General features: G+C 50.1%; 1 protein-coding gene across 1 annotated transcript; it reads right to left on the reverse strand.

Moving 5' to 3' along the window:
• Positions 1-220: 220 nt before the first annotated feature.
• ATP12A (ATPase H+/K+ transporting non-gastric alpha2 subunit) lies at positions 221-22,465 on the reverse strand. The gene is made up of 23 exons (XM_043892394.1): positions 22,326-22,465; positions 21,356-21,511; positions 18,589-18,648; positions 17,617-17,820; positions 16,509-16,622; positions 15,446-15,580; positions 15,208-15,325; positions 14,675-14,943; positions 13,428-13,626; positions 13,187-13,296; positions 12,167-12,301; positions 9,857-10,049; positions 8,833-9,008; positions 8,025-8,161; positions 4,934-5,084; positions 4,392-4,560; positions 4,147-4,301; positions 2,931-3,054; positions 2,673-2,818; positions 1,928-2,061; positions 1,709-1,810; positions 1,222-1,313; positions 221-1,130 (listed from the first exon to the last, which is right to left on the reverse strand). The coding sequence occupies exons 1-23, from the start codon at positions 22,332-22,334 to the stop codon at positions 1,102-1,104; spliced, it is 3,117 nt and encodes a 1,038-aa protein (XP_043748329.1). The 5' UTR covers positions 22,335-22,465; the 3' UTR covers positions 221-1,101.
• Positions 22,466-23,795: the final 1,330 nt, after the last annotated feature.

The following is a 23,795-nucleotide window of genomic DNA, read 5'->3' on the forward strand; positions in this document are numbered from 1 at the left end:
CCACGGACTGTAGCCCACCAGGCTCCTCTGTCTGTGGGATTCTCCAGGCAAGAATACTAGAGTGGGCTGTCATTTCCTTCTCCAGGGGATCTTCCCAAGCCAGGGATCAAACCCATGTCTCCCACATTGGCAGGTGGATTCTTTACCATCTGAGCCACCAGGGAAGCCCTGCTTTGCATTTTAGACAAACTCAAATTAATTAGAACACCACTCTCAGGTCTTGTTTTATAAAAGATCTTTTACTTAAAAATGAGGCCTCTCTGGGATACTAATATGGGTGTAGTCACATATGTTACACACGAATAAACAAACTTACAGCATGAAACAAAAAACTGGTGTTGCAGAGTGCTATGAACTGTCTAATAAAGAATAAATATTATGTGTTAAACCACAAGGTTCCTCCACTGAGGTTCAATCCTGGTAAATGAAAACCTCCTTGGGTCAGGAGAGCACCTGGAGCTCCATTCTGGAACTGGTGGTCGGTGGAGGGGAGCATGGAGGAGGGAGGGCAGTGAAGGACTGTGAGGAGCTGACAGGTGGGATGAGGACTCTTAAGGATGTCTCAGGGTCAAACTGAGGTCTTCCAAGTTACTGTGATGTAAACCTGCCGTCACTTCACCCTTTTGCAAACCTCTAGCTGAACTAGCCTTTTCTGAGCAACGTGACTGTGAAATAATGATTCTCTGGGAATTCACAGGAAGGGAGGGTGCTGGATTTTTAATAGAGTGTGGAATGGAGTTGTGAGCAGTGCTATCTAGAGCTTAAGGGGCAGGGAGACCCTTAATCCAGCAGATGTCTGGATTACCTGACATTGTTTAACATGAATGAGCTCTACAGACATTTAAACACGCTATTCTTCCCTACACCATTACCTTGAAATTCATATATTTTTAAATAAGGACATTGATATATAAATTAAAATCACATATAAACACTGGAATCTCTGTTTTAAATTACAAAATATTAGTGAGTGCTTTCCTACAGTTCTGTCTTTTCTTGAACACATTCTGACGACATCCCCATGGCAGCAGTCGCCCAGCTGGCACCAGAAGGTGAAGAACATCGCCATGTGGAGCTGCCGGAGCTTGGGAAGCGGGTGTCTTAATAATACATGTTCTTATCCCACCAGCCTAAAGAAGGAGGAAGCAGTAAGTGAGAAACAGAGGAAGGTCTGCTGGAGCAGATCAAGAGCCCCCAAATCCCCCATACATTAGTACTCACTTCCAGGGAAGAGTCTGATGAAAAGCTTCCGCACCTCATCATACACCCAAATCAGAACTGCGTGTGGCACAGCCACAAACCAGTACTGAGGCCTGGGAGGAGAGAGGGGATGGTGTGAGACCCACACACCCATCCTTAAGTGGCTGAGTGCCTCATTCATTCTCCTTTCTAGACTGGACAGAGCAACCCCACTGGGTCACACAGCATAGAACCCCAAGGTTTCTTATTTAACTGGACTGTGACTGCTAGAAACAGTGACTGCCTGAGAAGGGATCTGTTGGATGAAGGTAGAGATGGGATGGTGAAGGATGGAAAACCCACCTCCTCTTCTGAAAAAACGAGCAGGTCAAAGCCTCACACTGATTAAAAGAAAACAACAACAACAGTTTCACTTTCTCTCTTTGGAAAGACTTGAGGGGAAAGACTTTTTTAGGCTTTGACAACCAGATTGGGGCCGGTTCCTCCCCGTGGTTGCAGGGAACCTCACCGGATCATTGTAAAATTCAGGGCCTGGATGCTTCCGAGGCCATAGGAGAGGATTAATGCGATGATAATCTGTGAGGCAATCCCCACCCAGATGATTTTATTTCTGTAAGACACAAAAGCAAACAAATTCTGAACTCCCAGCCCCAGGCCCACATACCCACATGCAGTCATCTGGGCAGCAAAGGGCCAGGCTGAACCCCCAGGGCAGCTGCACCAGTACCTGAAGAGACCTTGCTGGAAGATGGAATTCCTCCGGGTTTTCCTGATGATCAGATCTGCTATTTGCTGAATCATGATGCTGACAAAGAATGCTGTGTAGCCCGTCCATTCTAGGTATTTCCTCTGGTACCTTGTCTGTCAATGGCCAGAGAGAAGAAGACCATGACGCCCCAGATGGACACCTCAGGGAGGTGTTGGTGCCCTTCTACGAGCCTCGACTCTCTTTCCCCTCCCCACGATTGAGAGAGGGTCACTTCCTGTGTTTGGAACGAAACCTTTCTTCCTTTCACCTGGCGAGCAGGAAAACTGCTAACTTAATGGACTTGGCCCAGCTGTGGTGCTGCTGGCTGCTCCTCCTCTACACCTGAGTGTGCTAATCATTGAATCGTGTCGGACTCTGCGATGCCATGGACTGTAGCCCACCAGGCTCCTCTGCCTATGGAGCTTACCAGGTAAGAATACTGGAGTGGGTTGCTGTTCCCTTTTCCAGGGGATTTTATGAAACTGAGGATTAAACCCAGGTCTCCTGCATTGCAAGCAGATTCTTTACCATCTGAGCCACCAGGGACGCAAGCTAATATAAACAGGTGAGCTCTAGACCTCCAACTTGAGAGATGAGCTGAGCCTGGCAAAGGCAAGCTGCTGTGACCACAGGGCCCTCAAGCCCTGTTAACCAAGAAAACCATCACCTCCCCTGTCCCCTTACAGCCATCCAGGGAGGACGCTGCCAGCAACTTGGCCCTTACCCATTCCTGTCCGTAGCTGTCTTCCAGGTCATTCACATTGTCGTTCTCCCACTCCACCCGCAGGTTGAGGATAGTGCTGGGTAGAAAGCCATGCTGCGCGTACACGGTGAAATACGTAATGAAGGCCCCCAGGGCCTGCATGAGGCCTAGAAGAACAGGAGAGGTTGAAGTGCCCTGCCTCACTCTCCTCTGGGCTCCCCCCACAGCCCACCCTGCCCCACAGGGGACGGTGGGTCTCTGGGCAGTCCCTCCTCGCACCAATGTGCAGGTAGGAGTACAGGGCAAGTGGCGCGTTCACCAGCCTGTCCTTCTTCTTGTGGCGAGGCTTCCTGTTCATAATGTCGCTTTCGGCTTTCTCGTAAGCCAGGGCGATGGAGGGAATCTAGAGGGAGAGAGTAGCATGAGGCCCGACCCCGAAATACTAGATGGAAGGAAAGAGTGGCAGCACAGCCAGGGGCCCGATGCGGGGGGCTGGGGTGGTGGTGGTGTTATGGAACTGGTCCATCCAGGGAGCAGACAACAGGGTGTGCTGTCTGCAGAGAAGATGATCCACCTGCGTCTGATCGTCTGATCGTCACCCTGTGCTGCCATCTCTAGATGATCTAGTTATAAAGCACTTTCCCTTCCCACCACTGAGAAGTGGTTGTCTCCTAGGTCCTCCCCCTGGAGGGCAGAGAACCCAAATTTCTCACAAGTTCCCTAGTGATACCTGGAAGAACCACAGCAGTAGAGATAAGAAGAGCAAGCTTGCTGCAGGCTCTGGGGCTTCAGCTCCCCTCTAAGGTAGAGATGCCCCAATATCCCTGGACCATGGAGGCTGCCCAGGTGTCATGTGAAATGGGGAGTAGGCAGTGACCTGCAGAGCTGTGGGTTTTGTTTGCTCCCCAAAGCCTCTGTAAGCTAGAGACATGGGAGTGACTGTCACAAAGCTTCCTAAGGGGATTCGTTCTAGCAGAGGGGAGGTTTTAGGTGACATTACTGTAGGTCTGTGTGAGGCTTCATAGTGTTATTAATGGCTGCTTCTTACTGTGTTTGGTGAGGGGCTTCCAGGTCACAGATTCTTTTACTTAACAAGGGGTGGCTGTGAGTTATCACTTTGGCCACTGGGCCCCAAGCAGTACAGTGACTATTTTGGTGACAGCTTTTAAAAAAAAAAGAGGGGGAGGCACATGAGCTGAAACTGACCAGTGGCCTGGTTTTTTTTGGAAAGGTGAAGAACTCATGTGTTGAAAAGTTCTTCTGTGGAGTGAAGTGGTTTTGATTTTCAAACACTTGATAGATCTCTCTGGTCCTGTGCTTTGAAGTGTGGTTGGTGGACCAGCAGACTCGGCGTCACTTAAGAGCTTGTCAGAAACCATCATGTTGAGGTCTGAGAAGCACTGATTAATCCATCTCCTGCCCTTGAAGGTAATGACACTGAGGTTTCCCTCACCTGAGGAAGTCATCAGACCCTGTTCCCTTTCTGGCTACTTACTATGTCTGTGCCCAAGTCGATGAACAAGATAGTAATGGTGCCAATGGGCAGGGGAAGCCCAGCAATGATGTAGATGAGAAAGGGGCACAGCTCGGCGATGTTCTTGGTCAGCGTGTACGCGATTGTCTTCTTTAGGTTGTCAAAGATCAGGCGACCTAGGCAGAAGACATTTCTCCCCATAGGACTCACTCCTCATTTCATGGGTGGCCCCAGCCCTCGCTAAGACCACTCAAAACTCCACTCACCTTCCTCCACCCCTGTGACGATGGACGCGAAGTTGTCGTCCAACAAGACCATGTCAGCTGCATTTCTGGCTGCATCAGAACCTGCTATTCCCATGGCGATCCCAATGTCTGCCTTCTTCAGAGCTGGGGAGTCATTAACTCCATCCCCGGTAACAGCGACCACAGCATCCTGCAGGGATGGCGGAAGGTTGTGGGAGGGGGATGGAGGGGGTTAGTGAGCAGCCTGGAGGTCCGCTGCACCAAAACAAAGGCCCGTTTTGGGTTAGAGGAAAAAGATTAAGATGGGAAATCCCAGAAGTAAGAAGAAGCTCCAAATAAGATGTGTTTGAATGATCAAAACCATATGAATCCAAATTGTAAAGGTAGTCCCCTGGGGAGCAAGCAGGAGGCAGGGTCCCTGAGTGGACAGGGTCAGCCCCGACAGATGGAGATGTGGGGTGGTGACCTCACCAGAGCCCTGAGCGGGGGCAAGGCTCAGTGCTGCTTCTCCCCACAGAATGATGACAGACCTAGAAGGTTCCCCGGGTGCTGCATTCACCCACCTGCCTCTGACAGCCCTCCACAATGATCAGCTTCTGCTGGGGGGACGTCCGGGCAAAGACGATCTCCGAGTGGTTGGCTAAGATCTCATCTAGCTGTTCCGGGCTCATGTCCTTCAGCTCCATGCCGGTCACCACAGCAGCCTTAGCATCCCTAGACGGGCAGGAGGAACTGGGTGAGGGCATAGGTGGAAGCTGAGGTTAAAACACTATTCTGGGCAGGAGGTGGGGTGAACCTCTTTGGCTTTATCTGGAACCCCAAGTCCTGACTCTTAAGCATCTGGAAGGATGATGGGGTGTGTGGGTCTCTTGTCAAGACAGTGAACTAAGGCAGACAGGCATTTCCTTGTGTCACATGACAGTAGGAACAAGTCAAGTAGCCATTTCTTACAGGAATGGGTGAGAGGTGGCACTTCCCAGAGCAAAACTTTACTCAAAAGAGAAGGAGGTAAAAAACTGCCTATTTGTACATTTTGAATCCAAGAATCCAGCTTTTGCCTAAACACATGGGTGACAGCTCTTTGCTGTTTATTTCAGACTCACAGTGTCTACTATGCAACCAGCTATGTAGAGAGAAAAGTTAACTGAGGTCTTCTTGAGGAAAGTTTTTATCTGCTGCCTGTAAAAGTGAGGTTCTAGGAACTACTGAGACTGCAGACCTGACCATGCTGTCCCCTGGAGCACTGTCCAAAGGAACATCAAGCTGAGCCCAGATCCCCACTTGGTCTGCAGGGCTGGGGGTAACCTGTGCCGTGTGGCCCCTCTGACTCTCACCTACAGCACCCATGCTCTCAGTTCCAAGTCCCTGGCTCTCAGTTCTGAACCCCTGACTCTGTGTAAAGCTCTCACAGATCCTACTACCTTTGCCAGGGGTGGGGGCCTCTAGCTTTCCCTTCCCTTGGTATGTTTCAGCCTTCAAATCTCAGCTTAAACATTCTTTAAGCACAAAAGCACAAAACACCGCATGCTTTTTTGTTTACCTTTTTAAAGTTTTGAGCTCGTTTTAGGTCTGCTTTTTTTTTTTTTTCTATTGGTGCTAAATATTGAAATTCTAGCACTTGACTCAAACTACAGGTTTTCCTATATTCTGGTTGAAAAAAAAAGAAAAGGGAAGAAGCAAGAAGGAAAGGCTTGTTTCCCTTCTTCCCGGAGCTACGAAAACAGTTTTTCCCTGATCGTGAAGCTGCAGTTGATAAAGTGGACAATTGAAAACATTCACAAAGTAACCACCCCTCTCTCCTGTGTGGTGACTTGTAGGAAAGAGTAAAATCCTACTGTTTCAAAAAACAAGACAAGTACAACCTCTGAAGCTGTTTTCATAGATGGACGTTATCACCGATATTATCCACACATAAGAGCAGTGGGGCTCCAGACACAAATGTTGTGCCCAGAGGCTGTTTACCTGCTTGGTGTCCTAACTGGTAATTTGTTGCCCTGGCAGTCACTTATCACCTGTCAGCTCTGTGTTCCTAACAGGCATAACTGTTTGGGTAAACTAGGAGATGTTCTTGGGTCTTTTCCCCCCATATGCATCAAAGTATAATAAAGCAATGACATTTATTTTCCAACTAAGACTTTGGAGACTTCGACTGATTTAAATGATCAACTGTCAGGTTCCCACCACCAGCACCCCTGTGCCTGTGCTTATTTCACTGAGTTTGTTGTTGTTTATTGCTGTTTAGTTGCTAAGCTGTGTCCAACTCTTTTGTGATCCCAGGGACTGCAGCCTGCCAGGCTCCTCTGTACATGGAATTCTTCAGGCAAGAATACTGGAGTGGGTTGCCATTTCCTTCTCCAGGGGATCTTCCAGACCCAGGAATGGAACCCATGTTTCCTGTGTCTGCTGCAATGGCAGGTGAGTTCTTTATCAGTGGACACCAGAGAAGCCCTCCATTCTATTTATGACGAAATAAAAAGCAAAAAGAAATTATGTTTACATAGCAACACATTATGAAAACACATTATGAAGCCTAAATACTAAATATGGAATAAATACTCAAGATGCAGACTAGGGGCTCAGAGAACACAAAAGATTCTCAGTGTTCCTGAGAATCTGTACCAATGGCAGGTAATTTCCCATAAAGTTTCTGCTTCAGTTTCCTCACACTAAATTCAGCACTGAAGTTTTCAGATCTACTTCACTGGGCTGAAATACAGGTCATTTTCATGGTCTCAATACAGTGGCTGGCACATATCAGGTGCTCGATAAAATTTTGAGTAATGACTAGATATAGAAATTACAGAGTACGCTTTATCCCCTCCGCAGTCCCAGCCTCAGCCCACTCCTGGGCATATACGCCGAGGAAACCAGAACTGAAAGAGACACGTGTACCCCAATGTTCATCACAGCACTGTTTATAATAGCCAGGACATGGAAGCAACCTAGATGCCCATCAGCAGACGAATGGATAAGGAAGCTGTGGTACATATACACAATGGAATATTACTCAGCCATTAAAAAGAATACACTTGAATCAGTTCTAATGAGATGGATGAAACTGGAGCCCATTATACAGAGTGAAGTAAGCCAGAAAGATAAAGAACATTACAGCATACTAACGCATATATATGGAATTTAGAAAGGTGGTAACGACAACCCTATATGCAAAACAGAAAAAGAGACACAGAAGTACAGAACAGACTTTTGGACTCTATGGGAGAAGGCGAGGGTGGGATGATCTGAGAGAACAGCATTGAAACATGTATATTATCAAGTGTGAAACAGATCGCCAGTCCAGGTTGGATGCATGAGACAAGTGCTCGGGGCTGGTGCACTGGGAAGACCCAGAGAGATGGGATGGGGAGGGAGGTGGGAGGGGGGTTCAGGATGGGTAACACATGTAAATCCATGGCTGGTTCATGTCAATGTATGGCAAAAACCACTACAATATTGTAAATTAATTAGCCTCCAACTAATAAAAATAAATGAAAAAAAAAATAAATTAAAAAAAAATCACAGAGTAAACCAGCCAGAAATTATAGAGTAAACCAGCAGATCATATTTGGCAAAAAGGGGTTTGCTCCAGACAACTCTTTAGAGGCAGTAGGGCCTGTGATAAAGGCCTGAGTTCTGCTGTGTGGGTTCTGAACTCACTGCTTGTTAACTTGCTCCACAGGAAGGTTGAGGCGTTTGGCAATGTCTTCCACTGTCTCACTGTTGGCGGAAATGATACCGACGCTCTTGGCAATAGCTTTGGCTGTGATTGGATGATCGCCTGTAACCATGATAACCTAGAACACAGGCAAGGAGATAGGCATGTGGGTGGTGAGGGACTCCACTGCTCAGGCGAGTGGGGATGACTTGGTTTTGCCCACTCCACCATGGCGAGGGGGCACAGTGGCTTGCAGTCCTTGATCTTTAGGTCAGAGTATCACCTGTCTCAGAAGGACACATGGATCCCACTGGATCGACCCTTGCTTCTAAACCTTACATTTCCTCCTCAGACACTAGAGGAAGTCCTTCCCTTTGGTGTAACTTTGTGAGTGGGCTGCCAGATGTCTCCTTCAGCATCTTCATGATGCTCCACAGCCTTGGAATTAACACAGTAATGGAATTCAAATTTTGACATATCATGAGGGAAATGGACTATGGGAGCTGGACCTTGAGATTAAGTAGCAAAACCTTTTATTGTCTGTTGTGGTCTAGGATGACATGTGGTTACTTCATGGCTTTCTGTTCATTGCAATTGCACTTGTGGTTTATTCCACACAGACACAGTGACCATGCTTTTATGGGACAGTTACTGAAATCTTAGTACAGTGAAAGTAGAGACTTAAAAAAAAGGGGAATTATGACATTTAGGGGAAGAGACCTAAATACTGACTCTCCTATGACAGACATTCCTAGAAAGGAACTCAGCATCCGTGGAAGATGTGTGAAGTCAGGGATGTGCAAGTCCCACCTTGATCCCTGCGCTCCGGCACTTGGTGACAGCATCAGGTACTGTGGACCGAGGCGGGTCAATCATTGACAAGAGGCCCACAAAGCAGAAGTTGGAAGTAGGGAAGTTCATTGTTTCTACATCAAATGAATACGTTTCTGGAAACTCGTCTGTCGGCAGGTAGAGGTGACAGAAACCTGAAATGGGTATGAATTTAGGAGTTGGTGAAACTAGGATTAAAAAATGATGAAAGAAAGAGGGAACATTTTCATACACTTCAGTCCTTTGTGTTTTACCAGTTTAAGAGAATTGATGTCAGTAAATCTGGCAGCTCAGATGGTAAAGAATCTGCCTGCAATGTGGGAGACCTGGGTTCGATTCCTGGGTTGGGAAGATCCCCTGGAGAAGGGAATGGCCACCCACTCCAGTATTCTTGTCTACAGAATCCCATGGACAGAGGACTGCCTGGCGGGCTACAGTCCACGGGGTTGGAAAGAGTCGGACATGACTGAGCGAGCGACTAACACACTTTAGAGTTTACCATAATTGTTCAGCTCCTTCAGTTCCATAACATGTTGTTTTAGGAAAGATATGTTTCATCCCCAAATCATTCACCCTGTGCCCATTAGGTATGCTCTGGAGACAGAAAGCCCAAGAGTGGACAGTCTGTACTTCTGAGGAGATTGCAGTTTACAGGAGGTGTGGGGGTAGAGACAGAGACATAAAGAGATGAAGAACAGGGAGCTGTGCCCAGAGGGTCCCCTCCATCCATTCCCACATTTGTCTCATGCTGTTCCCTCTGTGTGAGTATGCTCCCCCCACAACCCTTCACATCTATCACTCAAGGTCCAGACTGAAATGTAACTCCTCCCATAAAATCTTTCCAGACTTCTGGTTTGCAAGGGCCCCCACCCTCCTAGCCATCACACAGTATCCCCTGCATGCTGACCACATTCTCCTTTAAGAGATGAGTGGATGCCAGGGCTACCCCGCTGCACCCCAAGCCTGCCTCCTTGTGCCTGCCAGCAGGATCCCGCTCTCTCACCCAGCACGCGCTCCCCTATGCCGCCCAGCTCCATGTAGGCCGTGTGGAAGGCCTCGGCCGTGCTGCTGTCCAGGGGCTGCTCCTGCCCGTTGACCATGATGGTGCTGCACTTCTCCAGGATCCGCTCGGGGGCCCCTTTCATCACCATGAGGAAGCGCTTGTCGTCTGGGTCCTCGGTCTCGTGGATGGAGAGCTGCAGGGGAGGGGTCGCGCATGCTCAGTGCGGCATCGCGGGTAAGGACACCGTCTCTACTACAAAGGGCCTGAACTGGATGGACAGAGCTTTTCATGAGCAAAACATATCTTTCTCTGTGGTTTCTGTTTCTATTCTCCGTGATATATAAAGGAAGAGTGTTCTCCGCAGGCATGTTCTGTCCTTTCTACTTCATGCCAAGTAATATGCAGAGACTGAGGGACTTCATGGCAGTCCGGTGGCTAATACTCCGAGCTCCCAATGCAGGGGGCCTGGGTTCCATCCCTGGTCAGGGAACTAGATCCCTCAGGCCACAACTCAAAGAGCTCACGTGCCAGAGCTATTTTGCTTCTTCAAGTTGAATGATGCCCCCAGAGACCTTCCAAGTCGTCATCTTAAACCACCTTGCTAAGTGCCGAGTGCTGCGCAGGCGTCCACACATAGAAGGTGACTTTAAAGCATCTCAGAGCTCCCTGGCCTCTTCTGTAGGACCCACTCCTTTCTAGCAACTCCAGGGAGCCCACTTTCTCCATCAACACTCTGTACAGGAGGCCTCACAGAAGCTGCTCTTCCTCTCCCTGGAGAAGACGGAGCCCCAGCAGGATTCTTGTCTGTGGTTGGAAGGCCACCTGCCTAGGCTGAGCACACCCCCCGGGTCTGCCCGAGTCCTGGCTCTGGCCCTTGCTGGCTGTGTCCTCTGTTTCCTTGTTCTTGACTACCTAATAGAGTTGTGAGGAGTGTGGAAATCAGCACATGATAGCCATGATTACTACTGTTATTTTAGGATTGCTAGTCATTCTATTTTCACTTATGTTTTGAACAGAGGTCTGAGTTCCTCTATTTTACATCATACATTTTGTTAGTTGTCTGCTTTGCTAACCATGACTCTTTACTGGTCAATTATCCACCAAGATGTTTGCTCCACAGTTATTTTTCAGTCCTAAATTCCTTCTAAACAAAACGTGTGCGTAATCACTAGAAACTTGCACACAAACATGGTCATCCTACTTACATAATTTAATATTATGCAAAGACTAAGTCCTAGAGAAGGAAATGGCAACCCAACCCAGTATTCTTGCCTGTGAAATCCCATGGAGAGAGGCGCCTGGTGGGCATGGTCCAAAGAGTCGGACACAACTGAGTGACTAAACAACAACAACAAAAGACCAAGTCACAACACCCCACTCTTGCTTTGGAGTCTCCAGAGAATTCCACCTGTAGCAGCACTTTGTTCTCTGTCCTGACCTGAGTAGGGTAGACATGGCTGCCTGCTGGCTATGCTGGTGGGAGGGGAGACAACCAGGCAAAGGTGGCCAGTGTCCCCCTGAGCAACAAAGGATGGAGACTCCTGTGCACTGCTGGCAGGGCAGACATGGAAAGCAACGCTTTGGGTCCTCACTGGTCCTCACGAAGGGCAAGGTTCACCCAAATGGCTTGAACTGACCACCTGGCCTCTGTGTTGCAGTAGAAAAAGCATAGACTCAGGCATCAGACAGACATGTGGAGACTTAGATGCTCAGGTGGCTCTGGCCACCTCAACACTTTCTAAGGCCCATTTCCTTGCTTGCAGTTGGGACTTCACCTGGTCCTACCTTCAAGGCTTATGGTGAGGATTACATGAGACCAAGCATGAAGAATGCCTGATACAGATGGGGCAGCTGGCTTCTCCTCACTGCCCCCCTCACTCAGCCTGTCATGTTGGGGGGTGTGGCTCCTGCCCCTCCCTGTGCCCAAGACACCAGGGCGGGCAGTGGCGCGTCTATGTGCATGTTATACAGAAAGGCCACGTGTGGGAAATGCAGGCTCCATCGAAAGCTTCATCTTTTCTCCTTTCTACTTGTTCTGTGTTAACCAGATGTCCAGGCTCTGCATCTCTGAGGACTGTTTTTAAAGTCAAGTGTCATTCAAAACACATACTGACTAAAGGATACCTATGAGTGGAAATGCTGCTCTAGTGATAATGAAGATTCAGTCAGTACTAAAGCCCATGAGCCCTAGAGCCTGTGCTCCACAACAAGAGAAGTCACTATAATGAGAAGCCTGCACACTGCAACAAAGTCCCAGCACAGTCAAATATAATTAAAAACCAAAAGATTCAGTTGTGAGGGGGAAGTCACCTGAAATTTGTTGGTCGAGTTAAAAGGGATTTCAGCTACTTTGCGGTTTCTTTTTCTAATATCCATCACGTTACCCAGCATGACCTCTGAGAACTTCAAAAGAGCAGTTTCTGAGGCATCTCCAACCACAATTTTCTGTGAATCAAAAGATACAAGTAGTTGCAGCACATAATCAGGTTCTTCTGTGGTTATTTTCAGCCAACCAGTGTGCAACCTAAGCTTACTAAGTACCAGAGGAAGAGAACAGTTATCCCATAAGTGACAGATTTACTACTGTCAGTGTTAATCGTGTCTGACTTGGAACTGTAGCCCGCCAGGCTCCTCTGTCCATGGGATTCTCCAGGCAAGAATACTGGAGCAGGTTGCAATACAGGAGACCCAGGTTTGATCCCTGGGTCGGGAAAATCCCCTGGGTAAGACTACTGGAGTGGGTTGTCATTTCCTTCTCCAGGGGATTTTCCCGACCCAGGGATCAAACCTGGGTCTCCTGTATTGCAACCCACTCCAGTATTCTTGCCTGAAGAATCTCATGGACAGAGGAGCCTGGCGGGCTACAGTCCAGGGGGTCGCAAAAGGTTCAGACACGACTAACACCTACAACTGTCAACTGCAGGGCGCCACCTGCTGGCGATAGGGGAGTTCAGACAAGTTAGAGCCCTAAGAGTGGGAGTTTTCCTGGAAAAAAAGCAATGAACTCGATCTTGGAGGCGGGCAGGGGTTGTTCCCTGGAACTTTGATTGTATCTTCTTAGCTGGTAAAGAATTTAGGACAGTAACTTAAAGGCACAATCATTTTCAAGAAAGAGACTTTTCAGAAGACCTAAATGAATATTTTGAGAACTTTTAAATTTCTTGAAGTTAGTGACAGTGAAAAAGCTTCCTACAGGTCTTGTGGTTAGATTCGCTCTCACAGAACAAATGCTATTCAGTTGCAGAGATTAAATCAAGCACCAGATCAGAACAGAGAAGGTGACTTCGCTCTGCAAAGTGGCTGCGGCTGAGACTGCGTGTGGGGCTTCACCTTCATGATAGGGATGCTCTCCTGTCCAGGTCTGAACTCAGCGCGGTTACACAGCGTTATGATCTTTGACAGGGAGGCCCAGGTCGCAGAGCTTTGATCAAAGACTTGATCTGGAAAGAAGAACCATGGATGCTGAGGGTGCCAGGCTTGTGCCAATGAGCAGCACTTTTCACCCACGGCCACAGACCAGCTGTGCTGAGCCCACCATGCAGGGCCAGGCTGGATGCACCCCAAGGCTTACTCGAATGGTTTTCACTAGTGTCCGCCACGAAGATCTGGTGGTCGAACCACAGATGGGCCACTGTCATCCTGTTCTGGGTGAGGGTCCCGGTCTTGTCTGAGCAGATGATGGAGGTGGAGCCAAGAGTCTCCACTGCCTCCAGGTTCTTCACAAGGCAGTTCTTCTTGGCCATTCGTTTTGCTGTCAGTGACAGAGTCACCTAGACAGAGGAGAGAGAGAAGCTTTGAGAAAAACCACCATGCTGAACTTGGGTTCAGTAATGTAGGAACAGTTAAACTAGTTTCAGGTATAGTTACAGATGCAGTAAAACTGCACCAGACCCAGTGGCTGAGAAGGCATATAAAGCTTGCACGCGCTCTCTCTCTCTCATGTCCCTTTACTCCTTGAGGAAAATGATCCTAAGGGATCCACAGGTAGCAAAGTCGGGCAAGTGTCAAGTCAATACAAAGGGAGTTTGGCTGCTGAGCGCCCGTGGTTCACAAGCAAGAGCGTTGTAAGACAGGTTTCAGGCACTATGTGCCAAAGAGCTTGCCCCAAACGGCTTACTTGTTGCTTTGGAGAATCAAGAAACACTTGTTTTACTTTAAGATCTCCAAATGTTAATAAATATTCTTGGCTCCCTCTGAAGCCCCCAGATCTCAAAAGTGTTCTTTAGGCTCCAGCTTGGTCAAATTACTGTCTGCTGGAGTCAGAGGAGACAGGCAATCAAACACTTCTGTCTGTCTTTGCTCAGGACGGTGCCAGGAGCGGAGGTATGAATCTTCCCCACCTGGGGGCCTTGTTTCAGGATGAGTTAGGTCCTGACACAGGTAGAACCAAAGTTAGACCAGGGGGCAGAGTGGAAAGGGCTGAACTACTCTGCAGGATCAGACAGGGAGTTTGTGTCTCAGACTACCTCTGAGAGGGAGAAGTGAAATGAAAGTGTACCTATATCCCTCAGCTTTTTTTTTTTTTTCTTTTTTCTTTCAAAAACTGTGGAAATGCAGGGAAGGTGTCAGGCTTCTAGAAAATTTCTAAGTGGTGGCTCAAGACTGTCTTATCTAGATCTTAAGGGGCAAAGCATCATATGGGATTTGCAGATAGATCTCTGAAAATGAAAATATAAGTTTTCAAGGACAATTCATTCACATACTGACAGATGACAGTTCTCTTTGTCCCTCTAAGAGACAGAACATCCTATGACTAGCCCTGATGGAGCAGACTCAGCCGCAGCAGAGCAGGATGGCACACTAGCAGCACAGACTCACAGTGACAGTGGCCAGGAGACCCTCAGGCACATTGGCCACAATGATGCCAATGAGGAAGATGATGGAGTCCAGGACATGATACTTCATGGACACCGCGATGATGAAGAAAATGATGCCGATGGAGACCGCCACTCCCGCCACGATATGAACAAAGTGCTCGATCTCGATGGCAATGGGCGTCTTCGAGTCCTCGACTCTTGAAGCCAGCGAGGCAATCTGCCCAATGATGGTGCGGTCACCCGTGTTGATGACCATGGCAGTCGCTGTGCCTACAGGTGGAGCAGACATTTTATTCCAGGAGTCCGCAGCGAGGAGGGACCATGGCTTTATACGCTTCTTTCTTTGGTGGCTCACATGGCCAATCAGCACATGACACTACAGAGGCCAAACACCAGCTCTCTAGGCTTCTCAATTCCACATTTTCTCTTGGAAAAGCTTAGCAGCAAGAGATGGTAGAGAGAGAGAAACATAAAGCTTGACAAAGGATAAAGGCTATGAGTGGAACCGGCAGTCCTGCAAGCTACCAGACCTACCTTCCAGACAGGTCGTGGAGAAGAAGGCAATGTTCTTGGTCTCCAGGGGACTTTCATGTGTGAACTCACAGGAGCGGGCCTGGGGCTCTGACTCCCCAGTGACAGATGAGTTGTCCACCTAGAAGGAGTTTTGAAAAGAGTTCAGGGTCACACAACTTGTTTCCTTCTTTGGTTACACTGAGACCTGGAAAGACCACAGCACCAAGAGCGTGACCCTCAGGGCACCCATGACACTGACCTTACACCCCTGAGTGGACAGTAACCTGACATCCGCAGGGACCTGGTCTCCACCTTTAATCTCCACTATGTCTCCCATCACCAGCTGGTCAGCAGGAATTGTCTTCTTCTCTGAGTCTCGAATGACAAGCGCTTGCTGCAGAAGAAAATCATGACCCAGGCCTCAGATCCCGTCCTGGAATGATGCTGGCCCTCCTGCATACCCCTTGTCCTCCACAGGCTCAGGAAGGAAGGCATGGGAGTGCATGCCTGTCAGAATAGCAGACAATGAAGCCAAGGCTTCTACTCAGGTCCTGAAGACCCTAAGAACTATTTTTCTTGAGTTGGAGCTCACGGAGATAGACTTCGACCCAGAAAATGCTGCCATGGGAGGTACAGCAAAGCCACAGCTCTGGGCCTGACAGACAGGGGGACCATTAGGATGAACCATCCTGCTGGGAAGTCTAGGAAGAGTCCTGAGGTTGAGCCAAAGGGATCAGTGATCTCGCTCAGGTCAGAAAGCCTTTAATGGAGTGAGAGATGGGTCTCTGCTTCCTAACACAAGAGATTCCACCCAGAGACCACACCTCCCAGCAGCTCTGCAGCCCAGTGAAGGTATGGTTCTGTGTGCTAACAGTGGTGTCCCCAGAGGACCCCTCCCAGGTTGCTGCAGGAGGAGGGATCTGAGGCCTCCTACACTGGCAGCATTCGGGGGCAACATGCAGCGAGGCTCAGAAATAGGAGTGAAAAGACTGATGGTTTAAAGAATCACAGGTTGGCCCCCTTTGCTCATGTTGGAACCACCTGAATGACTTCTTTCTGAGTGGTTCACCAAGCTGAGGAGCAGCCACAGGAGCTGTCAGGCAGTGGCTAGTGTTTCTGTCCCATTCTGCTCTTGACTGAGCAGTTTCCTCCACCTTGCTTCACTGACCACACCCAGGAGGGAACGGGGGCTCCAGAGAGATTAGGCCAGTTGCCCAAGACTCTGCAGACAGCAGGGAGGGGTCCCAGGCCTCCAAGCCCCGCCCCCCGTCTGATGCTCGCTGTCTCAAGCCTGGAGACACCAGGGAGGCTGTCACACTTGCCTGCGGGATCATCTTTTGGAAACTGGACATGATGTTGGTGCTCTTCGCCTCTTGGTAATAAGCAAAGACCCCGGTTAGAATGACGACCAGGGCAAGCACGGAGCCCAAGTACACCTGGGTGAGGAGGACAGGCACCAGTCAGAGAAGCAGCATCAGGAATGAGACTGACCTGAGGGCCAGGGTGCTCTATGGGCCAATCAGAGAGATGGCAGTTGTATCCTGATGTAATTTGCAGGCCACACAATTCACCCGTTTGAAGGTTATAACTAAATGACTATTAATAATTAACACAGTTGTATAACAATCACCACAATCCATCATTCCAGTAAGACCCCTTGTGCCCACAGCGGTCACTCTCCCACTCTGGCCCAGCCCGGGCAGCCACTGATCGGCTGTCTGAATCCAGGGCTGGCCTGTTCTGGACATTTCACACCAATGGAATTGCACAGAATATGGCCTCTTGCACCTGGCTTCTCTCTCAGCATCATGTTGGCTGCTCTAGCTCTGTGGTTTGAAAGTAAAAGTTGCTCAGTTGTGTCCGACTGTTTGCGACCCCATGGATTATACAGTCCATGGAATTCTCCAGGCCAGAATACTGGAGTGGGTAGCCTTTACCTTCTCCAGAGGATCTTCCCAACCCAGGATCAAACCCAGGTCACCCACATTGCAGGCGGATTCTTTACCAGCTGAGCCACAAGGGGAGCCCAGCTTTGTGGCCCCTAGCTTTGTGGTTTGGTCCTACCTTATTATTAGACACAGAAGTTCTCCAGGGTAAAGGGAGAAAATTAGCTTTGAGGAGACAGAGCCCAAAACACCTCACATGGATGTCGAGTTTTTTTTCCCCACATAGGAACTAATCATGTATTGCTCTCTTATAAATTGATGCTCACACTGCTCTGAGACACTAGAGAGTCAGATATACTTTCTATTTTATACCTGGAGAAGTTATTGATTTTCTCTGACTCATGCAGTGATTGGTCAGTGGTAGACCCCTGACCCCAGCCCAATGCTCTGCCCAGGGAAGGCCTTGCATTATAGTGCACCCTACCCACCCCCCAGCCCCCACCATCACCAGGAGCAAACCCGGGAGGAGCCCCCAGCACCGTACGTTGTCCAGGGAGGAGGACTGATCATGGGAATACTGAATCCCATACGCGATCCAGCACAGGATGGCTCCTATCCACAGGAGGATGGAGAAGCCCCCCACCATCTGCTTGAGGAACTTGATGATCTCTGGGGTTTCCTTGGGGGGCGTGAGGCTGTTGGGCCCGTGCTGAGCCAGCAGTTCAGCAGCCCGGGCACTGGAAAGACCCTGAGAAAGCAGAGGGAAACGAAACAGGAGTTAGACGTTTCTACCTCCTTGGGCTGGATGTCACATTTCTGCAGACTGTGGGCAGCTGTGACTATGTCTCAGCTCAGTCACTGTGCCATCTGGGGGTCTCATTGGGTGGACTCCACCATTCTCCTGGCACATCCTGTAAACTGTGGGACAGGGTGGATGCCCTGACACCTTCCCGCCGTGTGCCTCCCTTGCCCCTGCGTCCTCTGAGCCCAGGCTCCGCTGCTCCTCTTTGCCTCCCTCTCTGTAGGCCAGTGAGTCACACAGCACATATTTCTGTTCACTCGGAACAGATGTATCCAAATGTCCTGGTGTTAAGACACCACATCTTTGAGTTTGAATTCACAGAATGAAGCAGCACTTCTGCGATGGGAGATTTTAGGAGTCACGAGGTATCCCCCCCTTCTTGGAGGAGGCCTGGACATGACCTGAATACTTCCTGGGCACAGGGTTTGAAAGCAACCCTGGACCATGACAGCGAGGAGGCACTCAAACCTTCCAGGGGTCACCACGGCTCAGCTGCAATCACAGTCAAAGAACTGTCTGTGACCAGACACACAGCCCAGCAGCAGGCCTTGCCAGGCCTGTGGCTCAGGCATGCTACTCTTGAGGTTATGAGCCTCCTCTCGCAAGGTGGGCATGTGGGGGGCTGGCAGGTCACTCACAAGCCCGAAGCACACAGCCTCTCTCTTTGTATGGTCCCTGATCCCCTCCCCTGTCACTGGTTCTCTGATGACTTACCGTAATGATGTTTGTACCATATTTTGTCTCCAGTTCCTCTTTGCTGAGTTTGTGGTCATCCTAAAGTCCATGAAAAGAACAGAGTGAATTAGATAATTCCAAAAGACTTGAACCCTAAGCCCTGACAAGCCCATGAAATCTGGGAGAAACACTGAGGATGGAAGAGGGGCCAGAAAGTGTAGAAAGAAGGAACCTTTGTCCCAGGGGTTCCTGCAGTGAGAGAAGAGAACCTCACTGCAAGAGAGCTTACTGGCCAGTAGATTTTCTGGCCATCCCCGGAGAGTTCAGACTTAACTTGCCATTTACCACATGGTAGCCGTCCTTAGTTTTTATGAGTAAAGCAATGCATTTCACCTCAGTCTGGTCTCTAGCACATGCAGATCCTAGCACACCTGGCATCCAGATACCAGTGATCTGGAAACTCAACTCAGACCTGAACTTCAGGATTAATGGGGAGCCCATCAGCAGTGCCAAACCATTCCACGTGTCCTGACAGCTCCACACAGCCCTCACCACGCAGGCCATCTGGGAGAGAGAAATGGGCTTTTCCTTCCTTCAGCACTTGAGGCTCAGCTTGCTATCAGACAAGCCCTCAGATTAAAAACCTGCCAAATAAATACCAGGGTGGGGGGCACACTTGCTAACTCTGCCACAGACTCATTAAACTAACGCAGAGCTTCTCAACCTTAGCATTATTGACATTTTGGGTCAATAACTCTGTTGTGGGGACTTCTGCCCACCAGCACCCTCCCTTTGTGGAGCAATAACCATAAATATCTCTAGACATTTGCTGTGGCACCCAGGGAGCAAAGTTCCCCTGTCCTATCCTGTCCCTTTCAGAATCTCTGGGCTAAAGGACTAGAAATCTCTTCCTGTGGCAAAAAAACCCAGCACTCAGGATCCTAAAACTCTGACTGTCAGAGACAAAAATTTATACTGTGACTGGTACCAGAACCGTCTCTTTTCTTAAAGCAAAAATGTTTCATGTTACAGAGAGTTAGGGTTTTGTCCTGTGCTTAATCAGATTGGCCCTGTTCTTCCATTCACTGTACCAGTACCCACTGAATATGACATTTCTGGGGAGCCATAGGATTAAGACATGGTTCTCTGCATAGTACGCCAAGTTTGGGGCAGAGAAGAGTTAACATGATTAAAGTCGTTGCTTTCATGGACGGATCTCAGACTCTACGGGGAGTCTGCACCATCCTCCCTACTGGCCTGACTCTCTGGGGATGAGAGTTGGGAGGGTGCGGGTGTGAACTCTGCTGGAAGAGCACTGGGCAGCACCAGGTGCCTGGGGCTTGAGTCACCTGCTTGTTTCTTCAGAAGCCAGGGACACTGCATTACTCATCTAATTTTCTGGAGGGGTTGGGATGCAAGGGCACCCAAGTACAAAGTTACAAATTACAGGATTCCTGTAAGAAGGTTGCGAAAAAGAGGGGAAAGAAAGCTGTTTCTCAGCAAAGAAGCAAAGGAATACCCCAGTCAACACGATGGAATTATTTTTCTATATTTTCAGAAAAGGTTCAAATTTCAAGGAAGGTTCTCATTGTAATTAACAGGCATATGATAGAATGGATATATATTCATGTTATAAATAGTAATTTCAAGTAAGACTAGTTATATCTTCATCCCTAACTGCTAGATACCTGTAGGAAATAAGAATGACTACCTTAACCTTTCTCCAGTTTCTCTGTAATCCTCTTAACAACTCTAAGAGGTAGGTACCATTTTTAATTCCAATTTTTCAAAACAGGAAACTGAACTTCAGGGAAACAGATTTGAATTCAGATCCAATTCCAGGGTCATCAGAACATACATGGACAAACACCTTGTGGCATGTGTTGTTTAATGAGCTCTCCAGGTAAAATAAAAGAGCTCTGATTTGCAGCAGTCACATCTCAAGCTACTAATACAGTTACCAATTGGCTTGCTTGAATTCCAGAATGTTTAACAACCTGCTCTGTGGCACACAAGAGCTCACAGCACTACCAGCTGCTCAGAGAACCATAGCTCTGAAGTCTGCAGTGAAGTGCAGGACAACCCGGCATAATCTCATACTCAGGGCAGGTTTCCATTGGCATTCCTGAGATGTAATCAGCCACATTTCAGTTCTTTCCCAGGGCGGCCAGCTTTAGTAGTAACAGGGCTTCACATCCACAAAGCACTGCCATTACAAGAGACTCTCACCTCACTTTCCTCCTGACAGACCCACGAAAATGGTTTGTTTCCCGTTTTACATAAAGAAAACTGAGCTTCAGAGAAGCTAGGTAGCTTACTCCCCAGAGAACTGGAACCTCAGCTGAGCCTAAGGCTGCCTGAAGCCAAGACCAACTCTTACTTACTACTGAAATCCTTTCTCATGGGGCAAATATACCCAGAAACCTAGCAAGTTTAGGGGCTTTCAGTTTTCTTCCTGGGTGGTTCTGGCTGATGAGATAGTTTAATTTCATAGGCTACTAATATCTCAATGAAGCAGCAGTGAAGAGAGAGGTCTGGGCAGTGCCTGTGGCAACTGGCCTCAGAGGAGCCCTCCATGGGCGTGCCTACAGCCTGAATGCAGGAATCTTCAGAGGGCCTGACCCCTGGGCAGATACAATCACACCATTTTTTTTTTTCTTCTTAAAACAAGGAAACACACGTCAGGGATTTTGAAATTCTTAAGACTGAATTTTTCTTTTGTAAGAAGTGGGTTATAGGGGCAAGCTGTCACCAGGGCGGACAGTGCTCAAGGGCACCCATTTGCTCAGGGACCAAATCAACTGACCATATCAAGTTCTTTCTTAAGCTCCTCTTTCTGGTGGTTCTTCTTGCGTTCCAAGCACTTGTTTTTCAGGCCCCTGGACTTCTCCTTGCCATCCTCCTTGTCTGTTTTCTCAATGTCTTTGATTCCACTGAGCTCCACTGAGTAAACTTCTCTTTTCTGAAAGAGAAGCAGAGGTACCACGTTGGCCCGAGGTAGATGGGTTTTCTGAGGCGAAGCAGGGGGCCTCATGGTGGGTGAAACTTACAGGAAGGGGCCCTCCCCCCAGCCCCCATTCCCGGTCCCTCCTCCTGGGAGTTCTCTACAGCTCCTGCTAATAGAGCCTGCAGCGCCCTCTCTCTGCTCTCCTCTCCTGTGGAGGGCTGGCTGGGTGGGCTCCTCAGGGGACCCCTCCCTGGGCGAGGAAGTTCTTTTCCCCGACTCAGACAAGATCTCTCCAAGGAGTGGCAGGGTCTCGCTAAGTGCCTGGACCCCACGGGACACCAGCGCGCCCCGTGTCTGGGTGGGGGCGCCAGGTCCCCACGAGACACTCCAGCGCGCCCTGTGTCTCGGTGGGCACGCCTGGTTCCCATGGGATGCTCCAGCGCGCCCCGTGTCTGAGTGGGGGCGCCTGGTACCCGAAGGACACTCCAGCGTGCCCGGTGTCTCGGAGGGGGCGCCTGATCCCCAATGGACACTCCAGCGTGCCCCGTGTCTCGGTGGACACGCCTGGTCCCCGAGGGACACTCCAGCGCGCCCGGAGGGTGTACCCACTGAACTCCTGAACCGCCGAGGGCAGGACGGCGTCAGGACCACAGAACATCCTCGCCGTCACCAGCCCTGCGCCGCCCTCCTCCGGCTCCGCGGCCACTTCCCGTGTTTGGGTCAGCATCTTTCTTCACCCCACAAGCCGGAGTTCCATGGCCTCCAGACCCGGAGCGGAGAGAGCTGAGCAGACCCCGCCCGCCCCTCCTCCCGCCCCGGCGGCACGCACCCTGTACATGGCGCGGGCGGGGGGTCCCGTCGGGAGGGCGGGCCGGGCACGTGGCGGGGGTCCAGTCGAGCGAGGACCGGGGTGCCGGGTCGCGTTGGGCTGGCTGGCGGGGTCCTCGCTCCTGCGGGTGCGAAGAGCCAGCGCAGCCCTGCAGGCGGCGCGGCCTTAAAAGCGCGGCCCCGCCCCCGCCTGCGCGCCCCTCCCCGAGCCCCGCTCCCCGGCCGCCCCGCCCCCGGCCGCGGGCAGAGCGCCGGGTGGGCGTGGGGTCCAGTGGACAGTGCGGTCCGGCTGCCCGGACCTGCCGCGCGGAAGGCTCTGGGGAAAACCACCGCCCACCCTTTCCCCTTGAGACTTGTCAGATTGTGAAAAGTCCTAAGCGGGGTGGGGATGGGGGAGGGGGAATTGTAGCTCCCCGCATTGGTCATTCTTTGGGTGACCCGAGAGCGAAGTGGGGAGTAAACGAGAGCCCCTCGACCCCCAAAAGTAGCCCAGTTACTTGCAGGATCCAGATGCGAATGAAGGGGTATGAGGCCCGAGGGTTGAACAAGGTGCCTGAGGGGCACGCTGGGCCTGGGATCAGCACCCACCCTCCACCTCCACCGATGGGGGTGAAGACCTCTCCTTCCCGAAAGAGGGCTGCCCACAGCCGCTGTCATTTCTCCCTCCCCCCTCCCCTTCCCTCCCTTCCCTTCTTCTTTTCTTTCCAAAAAGGCAGAGTTGGAACTCAGTCTCCACTCCCTAATTCTGTGGAGCAGGGGCAACGGCAATGAGTCATAACTAAGTCCTCAGGGACAGGAAGACTCCGGCGACATCTAGTTACAGATACATATTACAGGTTCCTTAGCGTCCCACCTCCAGGAACTGCATGCTTCTGTGGAGTCTGTGTGAGGAGACACAGACTCAGTATGAAACTTGCTTCCACTCTGCCAGAAAGCGAAGAGGAGGGGTCTGCAGGCGCAGAGTGGCTGCAGCTGCTCTGTGCTTCTGGAGCCCTGGAGTAGAGAATCAGGACACCCAGAGAGAGGCCCCTGGGCTCAAGCCTGGAGTTCAAGTTTCAGGAGCAAGCCTGATTCACACTGACCCGCTTAGGGGGTCAGGAGAGAAGGAGGTGGGGAGAGGGGGTGCCGTGGTTAAAAATGAGTAAGTTGGAGCAAACCCCTCTGAGAAGATGGCTTGTTAGTCTTGCCAGTGTCATGTTTGGAAGATTCTCAGTTGCCACCAACTGGATGGCAGAGAACACTGTCCTGCACAGATTCAGCTACTGCTGTTCTGCTCCTGTGGCAGCCTCTGATGCCTGGGTGTGACCTCTGCAACTCCCCACACGCCCACCCTAACACCCTAACTCCTGCTCCATGTCCCTCTGCTCCTGGAGGAGAGTGGCCTCCAGGCCCACGTGATGCAGGCAGCAGTCCTCACCTGCTAGAGACACAGACTCACCACTCTCAGGTCCCAGGGGCTATCACCCTTGAC

This window comes from Cervus elaphus, chromosome 30 (genome assembly GCF_910594005.1).
Source record: "Cervus elaphus chromosome 30, mCerEla1.1, whole genome shotgun sequence".
NCBI classification, from domain to species: Eukaryota; Metazoa; Chordata; class Mammalia; order Artiodactyla; family Cervidae; genus Cervus; species Cervus elaphus.